The 17,574-nt window shown below is 41.1% G+C and overlaps 1 protein-coding gene across 2 annotated transcripts in view; it reads left to right on the top strand.

Moving 5' to 3' along the window:
- The window catches only part of drp2 (dystrophin related protein 2), a 185,029-nt gene that overhangs the window by 138,323 nt on the left and 29,132 nt on the right, over positions 1–17,574 (top strand). For both annotated transcript variants that reach the window (XR_004632101.1, XM_034689687.1), the window contains exons 9-13: positions 6,236–6,314; positions 8,487–8,547; positions 11,267–11,328; positions 11,911–11,985; positions 13,489–13,690. Coding sequence is in view for 1 of the 2 variants with exons in the window: in XM_034689687.1 (XP_034545578.1) it covers positions 6,236–6,314; positions 8,487–8,547; positions 11,267–11,328; positions 11,911–11,985; positions 13,489–13,690 (479 nt within the window). In the remaining variant the exon portion in view is untranslated. The remainder of the gene's footprint in view (positions 1–6,235; positions 6,315–8,486; positions 8,548–11,266; positions 11,329–11,910; positions 11,986–13,488; positions 13,691–17,574) is intronic.

Here is a 17,574-nt window from a genome sequence, read left to right as displayed (position 1 = left end):
ACCACTTTGTCCACAGGGGGCGCCAAAATCAACACAAACAAACTTCCTCAGAGGAGCTTTAACTTCTTTTACTGAATGTTTGAATGCAGGCTGAATAGTTCTTGATGCATTTAAACACAGATCCCTCATTTATAAGGATATTACAAATATGCATTAACTATTTTAACTGATCATCACAAAACAGACTTACTTTCACTTTAAAACTGATCACAGTAAAGGAAATAAGGGAGCAGAAACAAGTTGATGCCTTAAACCTGAGAAAAAAAAATCATACTCCTTTCACTAGAGAGGTTCGCAAACAGTTTTTTTATTTATCTAACCTACTATGCTCAGTTGTCAAATCTGATCAGCCTCTATCCTTGGTTAAAATCTGATTTACTTGCATTGATAACATCAGTGGCCAACACATCCTGAAGCTGAATCAAAGTAACAGACGTCCCTGATTTGTGTTGACAGCTGGAGCAGTTTTGAGCTTTTATTCACAGTGAAGGACATTTGTCAGAGTGCACAACATCAAACACAGAAAGGCCTCAAACAATGGGCTCAATATGGGTCTGTTTTTGTGGCCAACTGTTGTTTTTCTGCAGCGCTTCAGTCCTTTGATGAGTTTGGCTTTGTGTTTTTCCAAGAACACATGTTAAAGAGACTGAAAGACATTTAACTGGTGTTTATTAGTTAAGGAGTGTAGTTAATTACGTGAAGAGGTGTCTTGCAGTTTATTTTTCTTTATTTTTAAGAATCATGGATTGGACGTAAAAGAAGGAGATACAATGGAAGATTTGAATAAAAGATTGAAATGAATGAATCAGGATTTCAATACATTTGCTTGGACTAAGAGGGTGAATGAACCATCTACTCTTAAAGCCTTTAAAAACTAACAAGACTTAAGTGCCTTAGATTCAGTGAACTGTACTCCTCCTTCCCTGGATGCTTAGCTAAATGTATAGATGCATTATCCAGGGAACATTACTGTAACTCTTCAGTACACTGCTTTACAACCTTCAGCTGCATCCTTCATCAGCAACCTCTGCAGTGTTTCTCCTAGCACAAGACACACTCAGCCTTCACTACACCCGATGTGAGAACACCCTGTTCCTGTTAGATAACCTTTATGACACCCTCTCCACAGCCTGTCGTTCCAGCTCATCATGATGTTTTAAAAAGCCACTCCAGCCTCTGTTCTTCGCCTCCACTCTGTGTCTTTCACCTCTTATGATGATTTTAGCATCTCTCCAATGTTTCTGAGAAATTAATTTCCAGTACCCACTTTGCACTCTCTTAACACTGACTCTTTTATGTTGTTGCTCTGGCCTTGAAATAGCCAAAAAATGAACAGTACACAAGGAGAACAGAAACTTAGTGGATCAGTGTAAAGCTGTGTTTATTTTTTCCTGCTACCTGTGAAGAAATTTAACTAGATTGCCTCTAATGAAACCTTTGTCCCCAAAGTGAAACTGTTTTTGTGGCTGTGATTGCTTCTTGCACGCAGTCCAGCCAGCATCACATAGCCTACTGGGGAGGATTTTCTCAACATCATGTCTAAGTACCATTAAATGGAAGGTTAAGGTGGCTTTCTTTTGATGGGAGAGTCTGAGCTTTGGTCCGTCCACCACTTTGATCTGGACAGAAAACGTTTTTAACAAGTATTGAATGGGTTCTTATGGCATTTCGTTCAGACACTCATGGTCCCAAGCTCAAGTATTTCCTTAACTTTCCTTGACATTTTCTCAAGCACGTCCAAAGCATTAATTTTGTGGTTTTAGTAAAAACATCTCATCACCTAGAAGATTAATTTACATTAAGTAGGTACAGGCATTCGCTTTCTTCCCTTAAGGATGAATTATAACCCTTCTGTAGATTTCTTTACTTTTTATCTACAACTCACATCCCTGTTAGCTCCATGAACAAAATAAAAGATACATTTAAGACATAAAATTGCACCTAATATATGTCAAAAATCAACTACAATCATGAATACATCAAACACATCTGCAGCCAGATGTGGCCGCCAAGTCATCATCTTGAAAGCATCCAATGAAACCAGCTCCTTAGGTTTCATGTCTTTTTGTAATGCATTATAAGTAAAGGGAGCAGCAAACCATGACACATTTTCCTCCAATTTTATTTCTGACCATTGACTATATATTAATATAGACACAATGTGCGCTCCTGAAACCTCCTATTTTAAAAAAACGTGAAGCCAAAAAAGCCGGCTCAATGGGGGCTGGTGGCATTAAGGCATGCGCAAAAGGGATCTGGCTGGTGGAGCTGGGGGCTTTCACAACCCTTCTATTAAGACTTTATATAATGACAGAAACCATGCTCAGGAAAAAAAATATGTAAACTTTATTATTTGATGCTTGTCCCATCTGTTATAATCAAGGAAGTAAGCTCACCATGGGGAGATCTAAAAGTTTCAGCTTCACTTGCATTTTTTATATAGCATATGGTTATGACCTTTGAAGCACACAGTTAAAAGAAGTTCCTGGAACCAAAAATTGTAAGTTCCTGTTTTCTGTATGATGTCGATAAGGAGGCGTTAAGGAAGCAGACATGTAATACACTCGTAAATAAGAATACACCTGTGTGTTAGTTTACACGAGGACAAGGTAGTCTATCCAACATGTGTTACAGCAAACAGTGGTATGTAAAGGCTGTGATGAACCTCTGTTTTCAGAGCATGTGGTCTTTTGAATACCTTCAACAGTAGTGGCATTTACATCAGCTTCAGCTGGGCTTTGTGGTCAGAACTAGTGTGCAAATGTTAGCATGATAACTTACAAACTGAAACGTGTTGTACTGAAGAATGCTGGTGTTAGTATTTAGCATAACATATTTACAAGTAAAATCTAAACTCTGACTAGTCTCAAGGTCAGAATAAAACGAGAAATCATTTAGCTAACACGTCTAAAACTTGATGAAAGAGTCTGTTGTAAAATATTGAATTGGTTTGCATTGTGGGTAATGTTAGCAGAGCTAGCACCGTCAGCGTTTGGTCCTCCATGTAGGCTAACATCCACATGCCTGTACTGGTTACACATTGCTCTGATTTAGTGATCATATGCCAGTTTAACTGGACACAGCCTACATACAACTGTGTCTCTCTCTTTTTTTTTTAGATTACTACTGAACTTTGTTTGTTTATCCAGGTTGTAGCATAGCATTGTGGCAGTAGCCATAAACAGAGCTCCAGCCCCAACCAAAGACAAATGTTGTGCTAAAGCTTGGACACAATATTGTCTGGCATTCTGGGCCTACATGTTTAAATCCTTAATAATTTGTTTAACTGACTAGTAATTCTGGCGTTGACTGGCAAGGTTAGCAACACTTAATCATTTAATAGGCTAAACTTGCACATCCCCAGTTCAAATTCTACTTCTTGTGGTATGCTTTAGTCTCATGGTTTGGCCAAATATCTCTGAAGGAAAGGAACTCATTAAACCAGATTGTTAAATGGTCAAGCAAGTTGATTGGTGAGCCACAGGCATACCCAGCATCCCTGTACACTAATCAGTGACAGCGGATAGCCACCTCTATTTTAAATAATGCCTCACACCTTCTGCACAGTGATTTCCAGCTTTTTCACTCTGGACGACGTTTTTTAGTCCCAAGGTGCAGGACACAGCGTCACAAGAAAAGCTTTGTTCCTGCTGCTATTACTGAGCTGAACAAGCAAAAGCATTTATTTTCTCACACAGAGTCAGCCTCCAGCTTTAAGACTTGAGCCCAGATTGTCTAATTTACTCATGATTCTATCATTTTTATTGGTTGACTGTTTTCTGATATGCGTTTTAAATGGAACCTTTAGGACTTTTATCATTTTATCATGTCTATTCATTTTACCATTTTAACTGTTAGATTAGTTTTAGGATATTTTTGTATGTTTTGCACATTAGTTTGTTCTGTCTGACATCTATCTCGTACTTCTGTATTGACCTAACATCTCACTGGCTGCAAAACAAGTTTACCTACAGGTACAAATAAAGTAACCTGAACCTGAATGTACAAAAAGTGACAATAATGTGTTTGACACACTATGTATACTAAAATCATTGTCAGTTGTTGCGCCATACAAACTAGTAGTTAAGGAAAATTGGGTCAGATGCTGACAACTAAAACAAAATTGAATATATTGCAGGTGATGTTAAAACTGCTCCAAAAACCCTGTAAAACATCACAAACTTAATACTTAATCTTAGGACATTTATTGTATCATCAAGTGATCAGAAAACAGTTTGTTGATATGTTTGTATATGACTAAAACAGCACACTTTGTTCAGTAGTGCGTAACATGCACTGTCCCATTAGTATGAACATGAGATACAGCTCGTGCCTTGTTAATAGGCACTTCTCTATATTTATATTTCTCTTGTGCTGATCCATTTTTAGGTTACTAGTTTAAAGAAAGTCATCAAGTTCAAGCGCGCTATAGTCAAAAGCCACTGAGATTCTTCATGTCATAAAGATGCAGTCATACTGACAGCTTTTATATTGTGTGGGCTGGAATAAACTTGCATATAAATAGGAACATCTGTCAGTCTAATTTTTCATCACCATCAGGATCCCACTTCCTTCTGTTTCAATTACAATTTTTCTTTCATGCAGGTCACAATGCATGAAAAGTTTAAACGATTGCTCAAAGCATTCATGTGTGCATAAAATTTGGGGATCACATTTTCTGGAGCCTGAAATATCGAGACGACATCTTCCTCAGATTGTCACCACGGCTCATGTATTTTAGGAAAGGATTGCTGTGGGAGAGCTGAGAAGAAAGAAGAGAAATCATGACTTACTTGCCTCTCATTGATGTCCCTTTGCGTTGGAGCTAAAAAGAGCCGCCAGGAAAAAGTTATTTAACAGGACAATTTCTGCTAAATCTTTCATGCACTGTGCTACAGTCGGCAGTGTGTCCTCTGGTCTTTGATTCAGAAAGAATGTAAGGGCCTCTAATCCCTGCTGGTGATCAACCTTGTTTAAAAAAGCTTTTAGTATCCAGAGTCACCAGCAGATTTTCATCTCCCTGATCATGGATCACTCTTTGAGTTCTTGTGATATCAGTGGAGCCCCGGTGACATATGCAGAGACAGGTGTTGCAAATGGGTTTTGAGAAAAAAAAAGAGAGCATCTTTGAGCTGCTTTTCTTGCTCATGCATCTCCAGTTGATCTGCTGTCTCTGCTCAGTTAATTTCAGTGCAATAAGATGCACTGACCTGGCACCTAGCTATTTTAAAGCAAGCTGAATGAAGAAGCTTTTTTGTCCCCCTTTCTGTGTCCCATTCCTCTTTTGATTAAAGGGATGAATAGTAATCCCCATCAACATCCTGTACCTTGTTGATTTTGGATTCTCTGACGGCAGAGAGAAATCTCTTTCCAAATTTGATTTGCTAATATTTGTCGATCAGGGGTAATTTAGTCATTTGTCTCTCTTACGGCAGCCCAAATTGCCTGTAGAACAAAAAGATAGTACAACAGCGAAAAAGTTGGCTGTAACATCTCCATGGCGTGTTGACAATGCTCTATTTTAGATGCAGCCAATTTAGATTTCAGTTCAGATTATATTGTTTTATTTTCTGCAGAGAAATGCTGACTTACTATATCTAACTTTAAACATTACGACTCACTGCCTGCGCCTATCTTTGAAGTCTAAAAGCTCCTCGTATTTTCCTCCCGTCTCTTCTTGTCTTCATCTGTCTCTCTACCTCAGCGCGAGTGGATTTACCTCCCATTGTTTGAGGACGTGTTTCAAACATCCAGTTGACACTGATTCATGTGCCAAATCCAATACATTTCAAATAAACCAGGATTAGGCAGGCTAAATCCCATTTGTGGGAAACATAACTGATGTGAGAGGCCTTTACAGACTTAATTTTGACAACTGAGTCTCCAAGAATATTCACGCAACATGTTTCATCTTCTTTTTTTTCCTCCAGCTCTTCTCTGCACAGAAATTTCAACCAGGAACCATTGTCCTCATTTCAACAAAGTATTTTATTCCTAATCTCTGTCTTCGTTTCGTACCTGCCGCTCTTCAAAGGCTTTCAAAGTCCTTCATGAGGGGCAGCAGAGGAAAAAGGCATAATTTATATTCTACAGTTAACTAATAGTAGAGAAGCAGGTGGTTTGTGCGCGTGGATTTCTATTTTCAGGGATTTGAGGTGGAAAGGGATGAACAGCAAGGCTCCCTTTGATTTAACTCTGCCCATGTGTGGGTGTGTGTGTCTGTGTGTGTCCTCAGGGTTCCATAGAGGAGCGGCTAAAGCAGCTTCAGGATGCACATAGAGACTTTGGCCCTGGATCGCAGCACTTCCTTTCCAGTAAGCATCTTCTTCTGCTATTTGAAGTTGTTACCTCATGCCACAGCAGTGTGCGCCATGCTGAGACAAGATACAGTGTGTGTGTGTGTGTGTGTGTGTGTGTGTGTGTGTGTGTGTGTGTGTGTGTGTGTGTGTGTGTGTGTGTGTGTGTGTGTGCGTGTGCGTGTGCGTGTGTCCGTGTAAAAAGTTAAGATGTTTTACAGTTTTGTTTTAAGCCCATTAAACGCAGCGTGTGTTTGTGTGCATATTTGGGTTAGAGGTGGAGCTTGCAGGCTTTGATCGTCTTTCTTCATCAGTTACACCACGCTGTAGCGATAAACATCCCCAGTGATACTCAACACAACAGTCATTCCTCTCATCTGAGGCTGTAGTTGTGAATTCTGTCTCTTCTTCTTACCTGCTGCTCTTCAAAGGCTGCAGAGAGCTAGCAGGGGGCTGAAAATGTGATTTACTTTACCTAGTTTAAACTGATGAAGAAATGGAAAAACTATGTTGCATGGCACTGTGTGTATGTGCGGGGTTGTGTGTCTGTTTGTGCGTCTTCTGTGTCCTCACCAGCCCCATCCAGTTTCGCTGCTGTCACGCTGGCTCAGAGATGCCACACTGGGGCTTATAGAGCACCACTCTCTGCCAGCTCAGCTCCTTGCAGCCCGCAGGAACCTTTGAGTTTGAGTGTGCACCAAACTACCTAATTGTTTGGCAAAGCACATCACACATTTGGTATGGAGGTGTCACTGCAGTGCAATTGAAAACATCAGACCACATTTAGGTAGTCACATTGATGCCAACCATCAGTTTCTGGAGAAGCATTATAAAGCCTTAAAGTGGCGGACACCATATTTGAAACTCAACTTCCTTCTAATCTCAAAACCAGCAAATACGTGGAATGGAGGCTGTAGCCTTCCCACCTGGCAAATACCTACAACAGCCCGCCTGTCAGTCAATCAGCCCCGCCCCTAATTATACCTAATCGTACAAAATGTTCACACTTTGTCCCAAGCACCCAGCCTTTAGACAGCTCAACTGAACCTAAATAAGACCATCAGATCTATGGAGGATTTCCTTTTTGCGTCACCAGCTGTTCCTGCCTTTACCCTTATGTCACATAGGCGACAGGGCTTGTGCTATGTAACACAAGGGTGCAGATATGGCAGTTATAGAGGTTATGGAGACAGGTACAGGCAAGAGCTGCACTCAATAACAAAAAACATGGAAGACAGCTGTGATGGAGGTAGTCAGTTGAGGGATAGTGAGGTGTTAGACCTTGAAAGTTTTTGGGGTGACACCTCTGTAAAAGCAAAAGTTGAAGGATCATATCCAAACCTACCTGTGTTTGAAAGCATCTCGAAAGCAAAAGGAAAACGTGGCGATAGATGAATGTGTTGCTGCAGTGCCAACGAAAAGTGAAGAGCCTTAAAGCCAGGTTTAAAGAAGCTATGGACTCAAACAAATGTAGCACTTGTGGTCGAATCACCTGCTCGTCTAACATTGAGCTCAACCACTGCCCTTCAGCTGGTTATAGACCTAATGACATTTACCTTACTCAAATGTCAGTCCACAGAAAAACCATCATTAACATGTTGACTGTCTCCTCTACTCCCATCACCTTATTGTAGAATCATTGACTGTCACCTCACATCTGTTTCAGCATAAAATCTGCATTTGTTCATCATTGGAACATGTTGGATATTTTTTTGTCTGTGTGGGGTTTTTTGTACATAAGAGCCACAGCATGCAAGTCCACATTGTATTATAGCATTATATAATAATGGACAATGACATTCTCTGTGTGTGTATGATTGTGTGCACACCAGTGTGCTCTTCTGTCTCCTGTGTCTCCCTGTGCAGTCTGTCCTGTTTGATCCTCTACTGAGCCCCCTGTGGTTTCAGTTTGGGGGCCGGCTAAACTCCACAGTCTCCCCGTCTCAGGACTCCTCTCTGCCTCCTGTATTCTATTAACTGTGCCAAACAAACCAACACTCTGAGGAAACCCTAACACAATAGACTTGTCTCTTTGGCTTTGCTGCTCCTGTTGTACACTGAAGCATCTCTGTTAGGAAGGTCTGAATGGACACGCTATCTGGACATGCTGTCAGGGACACTGTGCACAATAGCTTTTCACGCCTGACATGCTTATTTTGTAATTGATTTGTTTTTTGTGTGTTTCCTCAGGTTCAGTGCAGATACCGTGGGAGCGTGCCATCTCCCCAAACAAAGTGCCCTACTACATCAAGTAAGTGTAACATCACGGTCACTCTGTTGAAAAGTGTGTCCTGTTATTGAAGGGTTGTGAGGGTGAAGTCAAGAAAAGGTGTTTCACTATTTTTTATTACTAATGAGCATGAAGACTGTGTGTCTGTGGAGCCAATCACTTACAGTTTTTTCCACTTAAGTTGGATTCGACCTAAATTTATTTGGTCACAGCTGCTCCTGAGCTGTTTTTGCAGCTGTTTATGTTTGTTCTGAAAAAATCATGCAACCTATTACAACAAAAAGTCTGTCAAGCAGTAACAGTGCTTTGATATGAACTGGTTTTTGATTGGCCGATGACCATCAGGGGCAACATGACATTATCATGAATCAGTCCACAGGGAAACTGTGATTGTTTTCTCTCCAGAACGCTTAACATTTGGCAAATCACTGAGGTGAATTTGCGAGTTATTGTTTCTGCAGCAACTCATAGAAATTGCTATGCCCCACATATTCATGCTGATTGGTTTGTTTCTGTTAGCATTTTTCAACTCTGAGTCAAAAATGAAGAACTTTACAAACATTACTGCTCAACATTTTTTTTTTCCCGTAAGCATCCAGAGGTAGTTTAAGAACATGTTGGGCCAGCCTTGGAGAGTAGTGTCAGCTGGGTTATGTAGATTTATGTAGATGTTTACACTATGACTGCACAGCCTGATATGCACCGCAGAGTTTATTGATGGGTCAAACATGTTTCAGCTGCAGAGGTTTTGTTTTTGTCTGGTTTGTCCATCAGCAGGATTTCAGACACCACTGGCAAGATTTTATTGAAACTTGTTGAAAAGCATGAAATAGAGGCCAAGTAGGAACTCATGAACCCGTATAGTTTGAATCACTAACAAGTAATACACTTTACCAGTCTTAATTTTTTAAAGATGTATGAATATAACCTGGCAAAAAGGTTGAGCTTGTAGATTTGGAATATCGTAAAAGACTGACCTTTTGGCATTGGTGGAAATGTGTGCCCTCTTGGTGCCCTTTGAGTTCATGAGTGTAATAAAGTCTGAGCCTTTGGATAGTTTGTTTGGTTTTGGGTTAAGCAGTTATAGAAATGATTTTGGTCAGAAAATCAGGACAGGAGAGGAGATCACAGCTCCAGGGGTTTATTTGCGAACTACATTTACAAACAATGGCAACTTTCGTTAAAGAGCATCCCTGAGTTGGTTTGTGGTGTACGAAGGTAGACATGATGAATCCACCTGTATATAAAAATAACATTATAGCACATTGATTCAAAGACAATGGCTGTAGTCCTTATAGGAAGATATCAGTCTACCAAACTAAAAGCTTTACAGGTGATAGTGGATTTTTTTATGTACGAAATATTTGAATAGTCCTGAACAGAATATGCCAAGTAAATACAAAGTGCATATGAGGTAAATACAAACTTTACTTTTTAAATTGTCAAAAGAGCCGTCCAAGCTGCTCCTGATGCTCTCTGCAGCTCCTCTGCTACGCCGCTCTGCAGCATGTAGGCGTGCCTTTGATGTTGTCGATGATACCAGAGCTCGTTAAGTCTGTGCGGACTTTCTCAGGATGAGGTTTGTCCAATTTTTGGCACATATCAGCATATGCACCAGTGGTCTCCTGCCTAACCAATTTAATAAGCATTGAGAGATTTTGAGATGTTTTTTTCATGTGTTGGAAATCTCATCCATCTGTGCCACTTTAAGCTAATATGTCATTTATGAATGCAAAATCTGCAGCAGAGCACACTATCCTTTCTTCTTGTTTTGAAGCTTACCTCTTATTTTCAAACATTTGTACAGAGGCGCTATTAGAAAGCAGATAACCACAAAATGATTCAGGGAGGAACTCTATTGAGCCACTCTGAGCTCTATTTGCTTGAGCAGCCATCTGTTTATCTATTTACCTCATCAATACTATTTCACCTTTAGAGTGCTGCTGCTTTTATCAATGAACTGTGAAGGTATGTGTGCTTATCCCTGGAGGAGTCAGTTTTGTTTTTGTCTGTGTACAGGTGAGCGTTTAGTACAGTGTTCCTCTACAGACTTTGGTTATATTTTCTTTATCATTTGCAGCAGAACCTTTGGGGTCTTGTATAAGACTGCTAGTCCATTCTTTACGAGCTATATCACTATACCGTTGGGGTGGGAGTAGTATTCGAGCAGTGATTTAGATATCAATGAGACATTGTACTGGCAAAACAAAGAGTGCTGCCGTAAAAGGCCCCTGGGTCATGGCAGACTCCTTGCTGCAGGGTCTCATTTATTTTTCTGCACGTGCCCATTTTATTAGATTGTGCATTCTCTGAATGTACCCACAGAGCCAGTATTGGTGAATAAATGTAAAGCGTAAATGCATGTTTTTGATGTATACTGACTGGGACTTCTTGTAGTGTCTTAAAGTGAAGCCTATTAATTGCTGACATTGAATCTCCAGCAGAGCCGTGATGCTACGTCTCTTTGATGCCTGCATCTGAGTCACTTATCATGTTTGACGTCTGCCTACACTTTACAGGCCTTAAATCTCTTGTAAACAATGGTCACTGTGTCCTGCCCTCTCGTTTCTCTCTTTTCTCTCAGTTACTACCCTTTGATCTCCCTTCTTATACCGTCTGCCACACCTGCCTGTCTCATTTTGACTCCATTTTACCTTGATCTTTCTGGCCTGTTAATGTGCACCTCCGTCTTTTTCTGCTTTGTGAAAACTCTCCTGCCTTTGTTTCTTTTTTATTCTAGCCATCAAGCCCAGACGACGTGCTGGGACCATCCAAAGATGACAGAACTGTACCAAGCACTCGGTGAGTTGGGTCACAATTAAAGTGTCCTCCGAGTTGTGCTCGATGGCCCAGGACCCCCGCTGGGCTGCGGCAGCACCAGCAGCACGGCATTACTGGTTACTTTGAAGGCCCTGTCACACAGCTCATTAAAGGCCCTGTGTTTCGAACACCTCAGGGACTACATCACTACTGTCATTACCCTACGAGGCCCAATTTGCCAGCGCTGTGATTGCTTCTTGCGTAGCCTTTAATTAATTGTGATTAAACGACATCATGTGTTTTACTATTAATCTGATCTGACACGGGGAGCTTGCAGGGGAGATAGGAATGCTGTCATACACATAAATGCCCAGACACACACACAAACACACACAGACACACTCTCACACACGCTCACACACTCTCACACATACAGACATATACACAGATAAAATTAGCAATACAGTACCTCACTAATGACTTCTGCGGCAATGTGATAAACATGTGAGGAGATAGTGATGTCTAATTTCTCGTTGGAAAGGTGGAATGGTGTGTGTTTGTTTTCCCACAGCTCTTCATTTACTCTAATCTCCATCTCTCTCCCCCTCTCTATCCCTCCATTAGCGGATCTGAACAACATCAAGTTCTCAGCATACAGAACAGCTATGAAGCTGCGGCGAGTTCAGAAGGCTCTGAGATGTGCGTACAGCATTTCATCGATGGTATTTTCTGTCTGGGATGGCTGGTTAAATGATTCACTATTATCCTGCACCATCAGTAATCCACCATGACAAGCTCTCCTCGGGAATGAGATATAACGATTAGCCGTGGCACATTTCTTTATCCACTTGTCGAAGGAATCATTGCTCCTCTTGGCACTACTTGGAGCTGTGGTGGATAATATTCTCTACAGTCTCTATTGGCTTTCAAATGCAGAAATCAAATGTATTGATGAAAGAAAAGAGCCACTTGAACCATTCAAGCACCAGATTTCTTCCTCATTTTCATCACCTCCCTGATCGTTGGCATGCTACATAATTAGAGCAATTAATTGGTCCATTTGGCTTGCATAAAAAAAAAAGAGAAGGCAATTAGTTTTTACCGCTTGGTTGGGGCTTGAATATGTGCCCCTTCAGGGTCACAGAACCACTTGTATCCTACTCCTGCCTGTCAGTCACAATTTCTACCCATTTTTCAAAATATTCCTCCAACTCTTCCTTCACAATTCTTCATTTTTCTCTTGTGATTTTTTTCACAGCCTAAAAATCTGTCTTCCCTCCCTTTTCCTGCTTGTGACCCCTTAATGTCATCTTCCTTCACCTGCAGAACTCTAACTCCCCATGACTGTAGATGTAACAACATTTGACGCTGCAAGTGACCAATTTCGCACTCTTCCTTCTTCATCATGCTCAGCCCCTCTCCTGCCATCCTCTCTCACTTCAATGTCTCAAGTTGATGTAATAAAAACTCAAAGCTCAGGCGACTGTGAAAAACTCTTTCATTGACTCTTTCTCTTTCTTCTCTCCCGCCTGCTCTCTTATCTCACTACTCCTCTGGACTTTTAGCTGATATCGTTACAGAATTTAATTGCCAGGCTGCCTTGATAACTGCAGAATTCTTTCTCTCTGCCCTCTTGGCAAATGATTGAGAAGTGGCGTATAAGAGCCCATCAGAAATACATTTTTAGGTGATTCCCTCCCAACCCTCTGAGAATACTCCTGTTATCTTCTCTCCCTCCTCTGTCTCATTATTGTGCGATCCAATTATACCTGGCATCAACGGACACCCTTTTAGCTCCACTCCAAGGGATGGGCCTTCAAATTAGTTTAGGAGAGCAAGATCAAATTTGTGTCACTGCTCTTGAAACATCTGGTCCGGCCTAAGTGGGAAGAAATGGGTGACTAAGCACTGCTGTCATCTGAGTGCTCATTTGCAGAGGTGAGGGAGATGATCCTGCTTTGTCTGAGGCTGTCTGTGCTTAAAGGGAACATGCAGTAATGTATGCTTGGACAAGGCTCCAGCATGAGTACATGCATTCAAACCAGACAATTATTTATTTTATTTCAAACTATATGCAAGTGTCAAAACAAAAGCAATACATTGAAAAATTCTATCCAGCACGCAGAAAACAATTCAGTTAAGAAGAACTAATTCTTTTTTTAAGACATCTATGTTGCTGAAATGCTATCTGTGTGTTTTCAGTGGATTTGGTGGCATTGAGCGGTCTCGTGGAGGTGTTTCGGGAGCAGGACCTGCAGCAGGGCGAGCATGTGATGGATGTGGTGGAGATGATCCACGGCCTGACGGCTCTGTACGAGAAACTGGAGGAGGAGCAATCCATCCTGGTCAACATTCCACTTTGCGTTGACATGTGCCTCAACTGGCTGCTAAATGTCTACGACAGGTAAACAAGCTTGAGTGAGATGCTTTAATCCTAAAAAAGAAAAATGGTGTAGCTTTCATCAAAACTCACTGAGGGTGAAAGCTGTATCAGCCCATCCATTGGCTACACCGCTTAGAGGGGCACAAGGAGGTTTGTGACCCAGCTGGCGTTTTGTGAAGGGCACAGTACATCCTGCTGCAGCCTCACTGCAGCTCCTCTCTCTTGGTTAGATGTCTTTGTCGGGAGTTTCACTTGGATCATTGCAAAATACACTCTGAAATCTGATAGCGTTGGGATTAGGATGGCATCTGTAGAAATCCAACAGGAATTGCATTTCAAGCCACCGTAAAATGTGGCATAGATCCTTGTGGCATAAATCTCATTTGATATGTTTTTCCCCCTGTCTCAAATCAAACTGGTCATGCCAAAAAAAATAAAATAAATTAGGCTGGCAGCATAAACAAGTCCACAGAGACAGACAACCATTAACACTCGCTCTGACACCAATGGGCAATTTATGCACCAATTAACCTAACCTGAATGTTTGAGCACTGTGGGAGACAGCCTGAGTAACTTGGAGAAAACACACACATACGAAGTCCAGAAGAAGTACAAAGACTATGCAAAGTACAGAGAGACCCTAGCCGGGTGTTGGGATCCAATTCAAAACCTTCCTGCTGTGAGGTGACAGTGCTAAGCCGCTGCATTACCATGCCACCCAAGCTGTTGCCCGTGTGCCACAAAAGCTGCATCACATAATTTATTGAACAACACAGCTTTCATGTGCTATTGCCTAACCAAGTTAGCATCTAAATATCCAACTACACAAGATGTCCTTGGAGAGTAATGTGTCTTACACATGATAAAGTCAAGAACAATGTTTAAATTCACTTCGACTCTTGTTTTATATCCACCAGCAAAACAAAAGTATACGAATCTTGATTTTTTTTCCATTCATCAAAGACATTAAAAGTACTTTTCGCTGACATGGTTGAGATATTTGATGTTTACACATCATATGGGTTTATAGGTTTTTGGGAGTACAATAGTGAAAGTTGTATGAAGCCTTTTCAGGCTCAGGAGAGATCTGCAGAGTCTGTTAGAGCTCATGTAACAAAATCAAGGGAAACCAGCTTGAGTAAGCTGAATCTTGAAAATATCTTGTCACAAAAAGAGAAAGCTGCTACCCAAAACAATAAACATGTACTGCCGGTACAGGACAATTCCTAGAGAGACTGTTGTGGAGAGCAGCACAGTGCAGTGTTGGCCTTTCTATCCTGTAATTACCTTTCTTTGCTGTGAAATAGTTCACCAGTTTTAGCTCGTAGAAGACCCACTTATGCTTAATGAAATGGGTGTGTTGGTTTATAACAGACCACAAGTATTGTACTTTTTCTTTTAGTTGGCAGAGCATTTGAGATGCTGATTGGTTCCAGGGTATAGTAAGAGTTTCAAGAAATATGGCAAACATTTCTACACATTAATTGCCTCCCATAGCTGTAAGTTGCCTCAAGTGATGCCAATTTACTCAGCATTAGTTGGGGCTCTGTTTGAAAAATATCTGTTGGTGTGACCTTAAAGGGATGTGAGCCCACTGCACCTCTGTAGCCTGCAACTCAACTCTACTTCAGGCTAATGGCTCGAGGCAGCGTTGGAAGCTACAACATTTCTAACTGAACCCTGGGCATTTGTGTTATGTTATTGGTAACATGGAACCCTTTCTTTGCCCTGAGGCGCTCATCCATGCTGTATAATCCTTATAAAACTACTAACACAGCAAGTATCTCCAACCATATTGTAAGCTGTTAGGGTGCATTGTGGGTAAAGATTGCCCTAGTCTTTGCCAAAGAAGAAGAAAATGTTGAACTAAAAATCAGTGCATTGCTCCTTTAAATGACAAACTCATCTCTGCTAAGTAAGATTCATTAAGTCTTGTTTTATAGCCATGGTTCAGAAGGCTTTCTATTCTTGCCAGACATATATAAACAAGGTCCCGGCATAAATATAGTCATAAACCTCTTACATCAGCATCCTTGCAATGAAGCCACCAAACGACAGCGGTTTGGGTATTTGTTTTTTAGTGTTCTTGTACATATTTTTTTGGGGGGGGGTTCTGAAAAAATTTTGAATACTCGTAGTCCTCTGACAGTCTGTGTGCAGTTTTATGTATATGCTTTACTGTCTCTCTGCACAGACACCTCCAGTAAAAAGAGCCACAGCACGGCTAAAGCTCCAATAACAATGTCCAGTCAAACGGCCAATCATCCCCTCTGAGACACAGCAGAAACAAATCCTCTTTCACACCCACATTCACCGTATCTTTGTCCCTGTTTGACTATTTTCTGCCTTGTCCAAAGAGAAAACCCAGAGCACAGAGTCAGAAATACAGAAATAACCCTGTGAGTGCTGTAAATATCAGGCAGCAGCTCTTAACCACTTTCTACTAATGAGAGACAATCAGAGAGTTCACCCTCTGCATAAATTTCAGTAATTGCCTTTTACAATAAACAGCGGCAGTAAACCTGAATGAAGTGTGTGTATGTTTGTGTTTCCACTTTGATGTTTGTGTTTATGCCAGGAAACGTGCATTCACGACATGCATGCATGTGTGTTGTGTGTGCGTTTATGGCTGTGTGTGTGTGCGTGTGTGTTTGTGTGCACACATCCTCCAGAGGCGTGCCACAGTAGCAGGGTGTGCAGGAGTGACACGTCCCCTTAGGTGCACCACTGGGGTGCATATTGAAGATGGCATGCGACACATAGCAGAAAGTGTGTGTAAAAGGTGCTGACAGCCGGTCGCCCCCATGCGCTCTCAAGCTCCACTGGACCAACTCCAGTTGGGAGGGAGAAGGGGGAGGGGGGTTGCTTTTTTATGTCTCCACACGTTTTTTCCATGTGACTCTAATTCCTCTAACTTCTCCGCCATGGCTGTGACGTCCTGGCCAGAGTGAAGTTCCACCTCTTCCAAGCAACATCTATCCTGGAAATGTTACTCACTCATCTATTCAATTATATGCTCTATTGATCTGGTGTTCTCTGATGAATGTAATATTCTAGATTTCTCACTTAACCATTCAGATGTTAATTAGATAAGCTTGTGGTTTCGTTCCAATGCAACTCAGCTCAGCAGTCAGTTCTTCCAGGCTGTGTTGGCACTGGAGCTGTGAAATCTGAACACATACACACAGTAGTGGTGTGTTTGCCTTGGAAATTAAGTCTTCCCACAGTAGCTTTGTCCCCCATCCCCTTTCTTTTTTCTTTAATTTCAAGCTGAGAAAGAGCTTATGTGATCCTTAAGGCTTAGGTTGGGCCTGACAGCGCCCATCTCTCTTACATTACATACTGTTTATCTGCATGGGAAGAGCACTTGTGATCGAAATGCAAGATGTATGTGTATTCTTTGGTTGTAGAATATGTGGATAAATTCATCAATTAATTTGTATTTATGTGGCGTCAATTCATAACAAGAGTTACCTCAGGACACTTTTTTGAAAAGAGACTAGTTTTGTTGAATTATTTACAGAGACCTCTCATTGATACATTGTGAGAAAGCACTAAGCAAAATCTGGCAGCTGTGTTGAGGAAAAACTATCTTTTGTCAGACAAAAACTTTGAGCAGGAGACTCACTGGGAACCTAAGAAAAGGAATAAGATGTTATATCTTGTTTCGAGGTGTATTTTTATTTTACTTGTTGCATTGGTGTTGCAAGCAAGTTTTAAGACCTAATCGTTTGCTTTAGATATCTTGAAGTAAGATGTTATCTGGTCATGTTAGGTGAATGGGCCTTATGTTAAGTGTAATGAGATGTTTTGACAAGTAAGCTTTTAAGATTTTAGTTTTTTTAGTTTAAGCCTGTAGCAGAATAACCACAGGCTGCACCAGACTAAGTCAGCTCTATAAGCTA

This window comes from Notolabrus celidotus, chromosome 8 (assembly GCF_009762535.1).
Source record: "Notolabrus celidotus isolate fNotCel1 chromosome 8, fNotCel1.pri, whole genome shotgun sequence".
NCBI lineage: Eukaryota > Metazoa > Chordata > Actinopteri > Labriformes > Labridae > Notolabrus > Notolabrus celidotus.
This window is presented reverse-complemented; position numbering and strand designations above follow the sequence as displayed.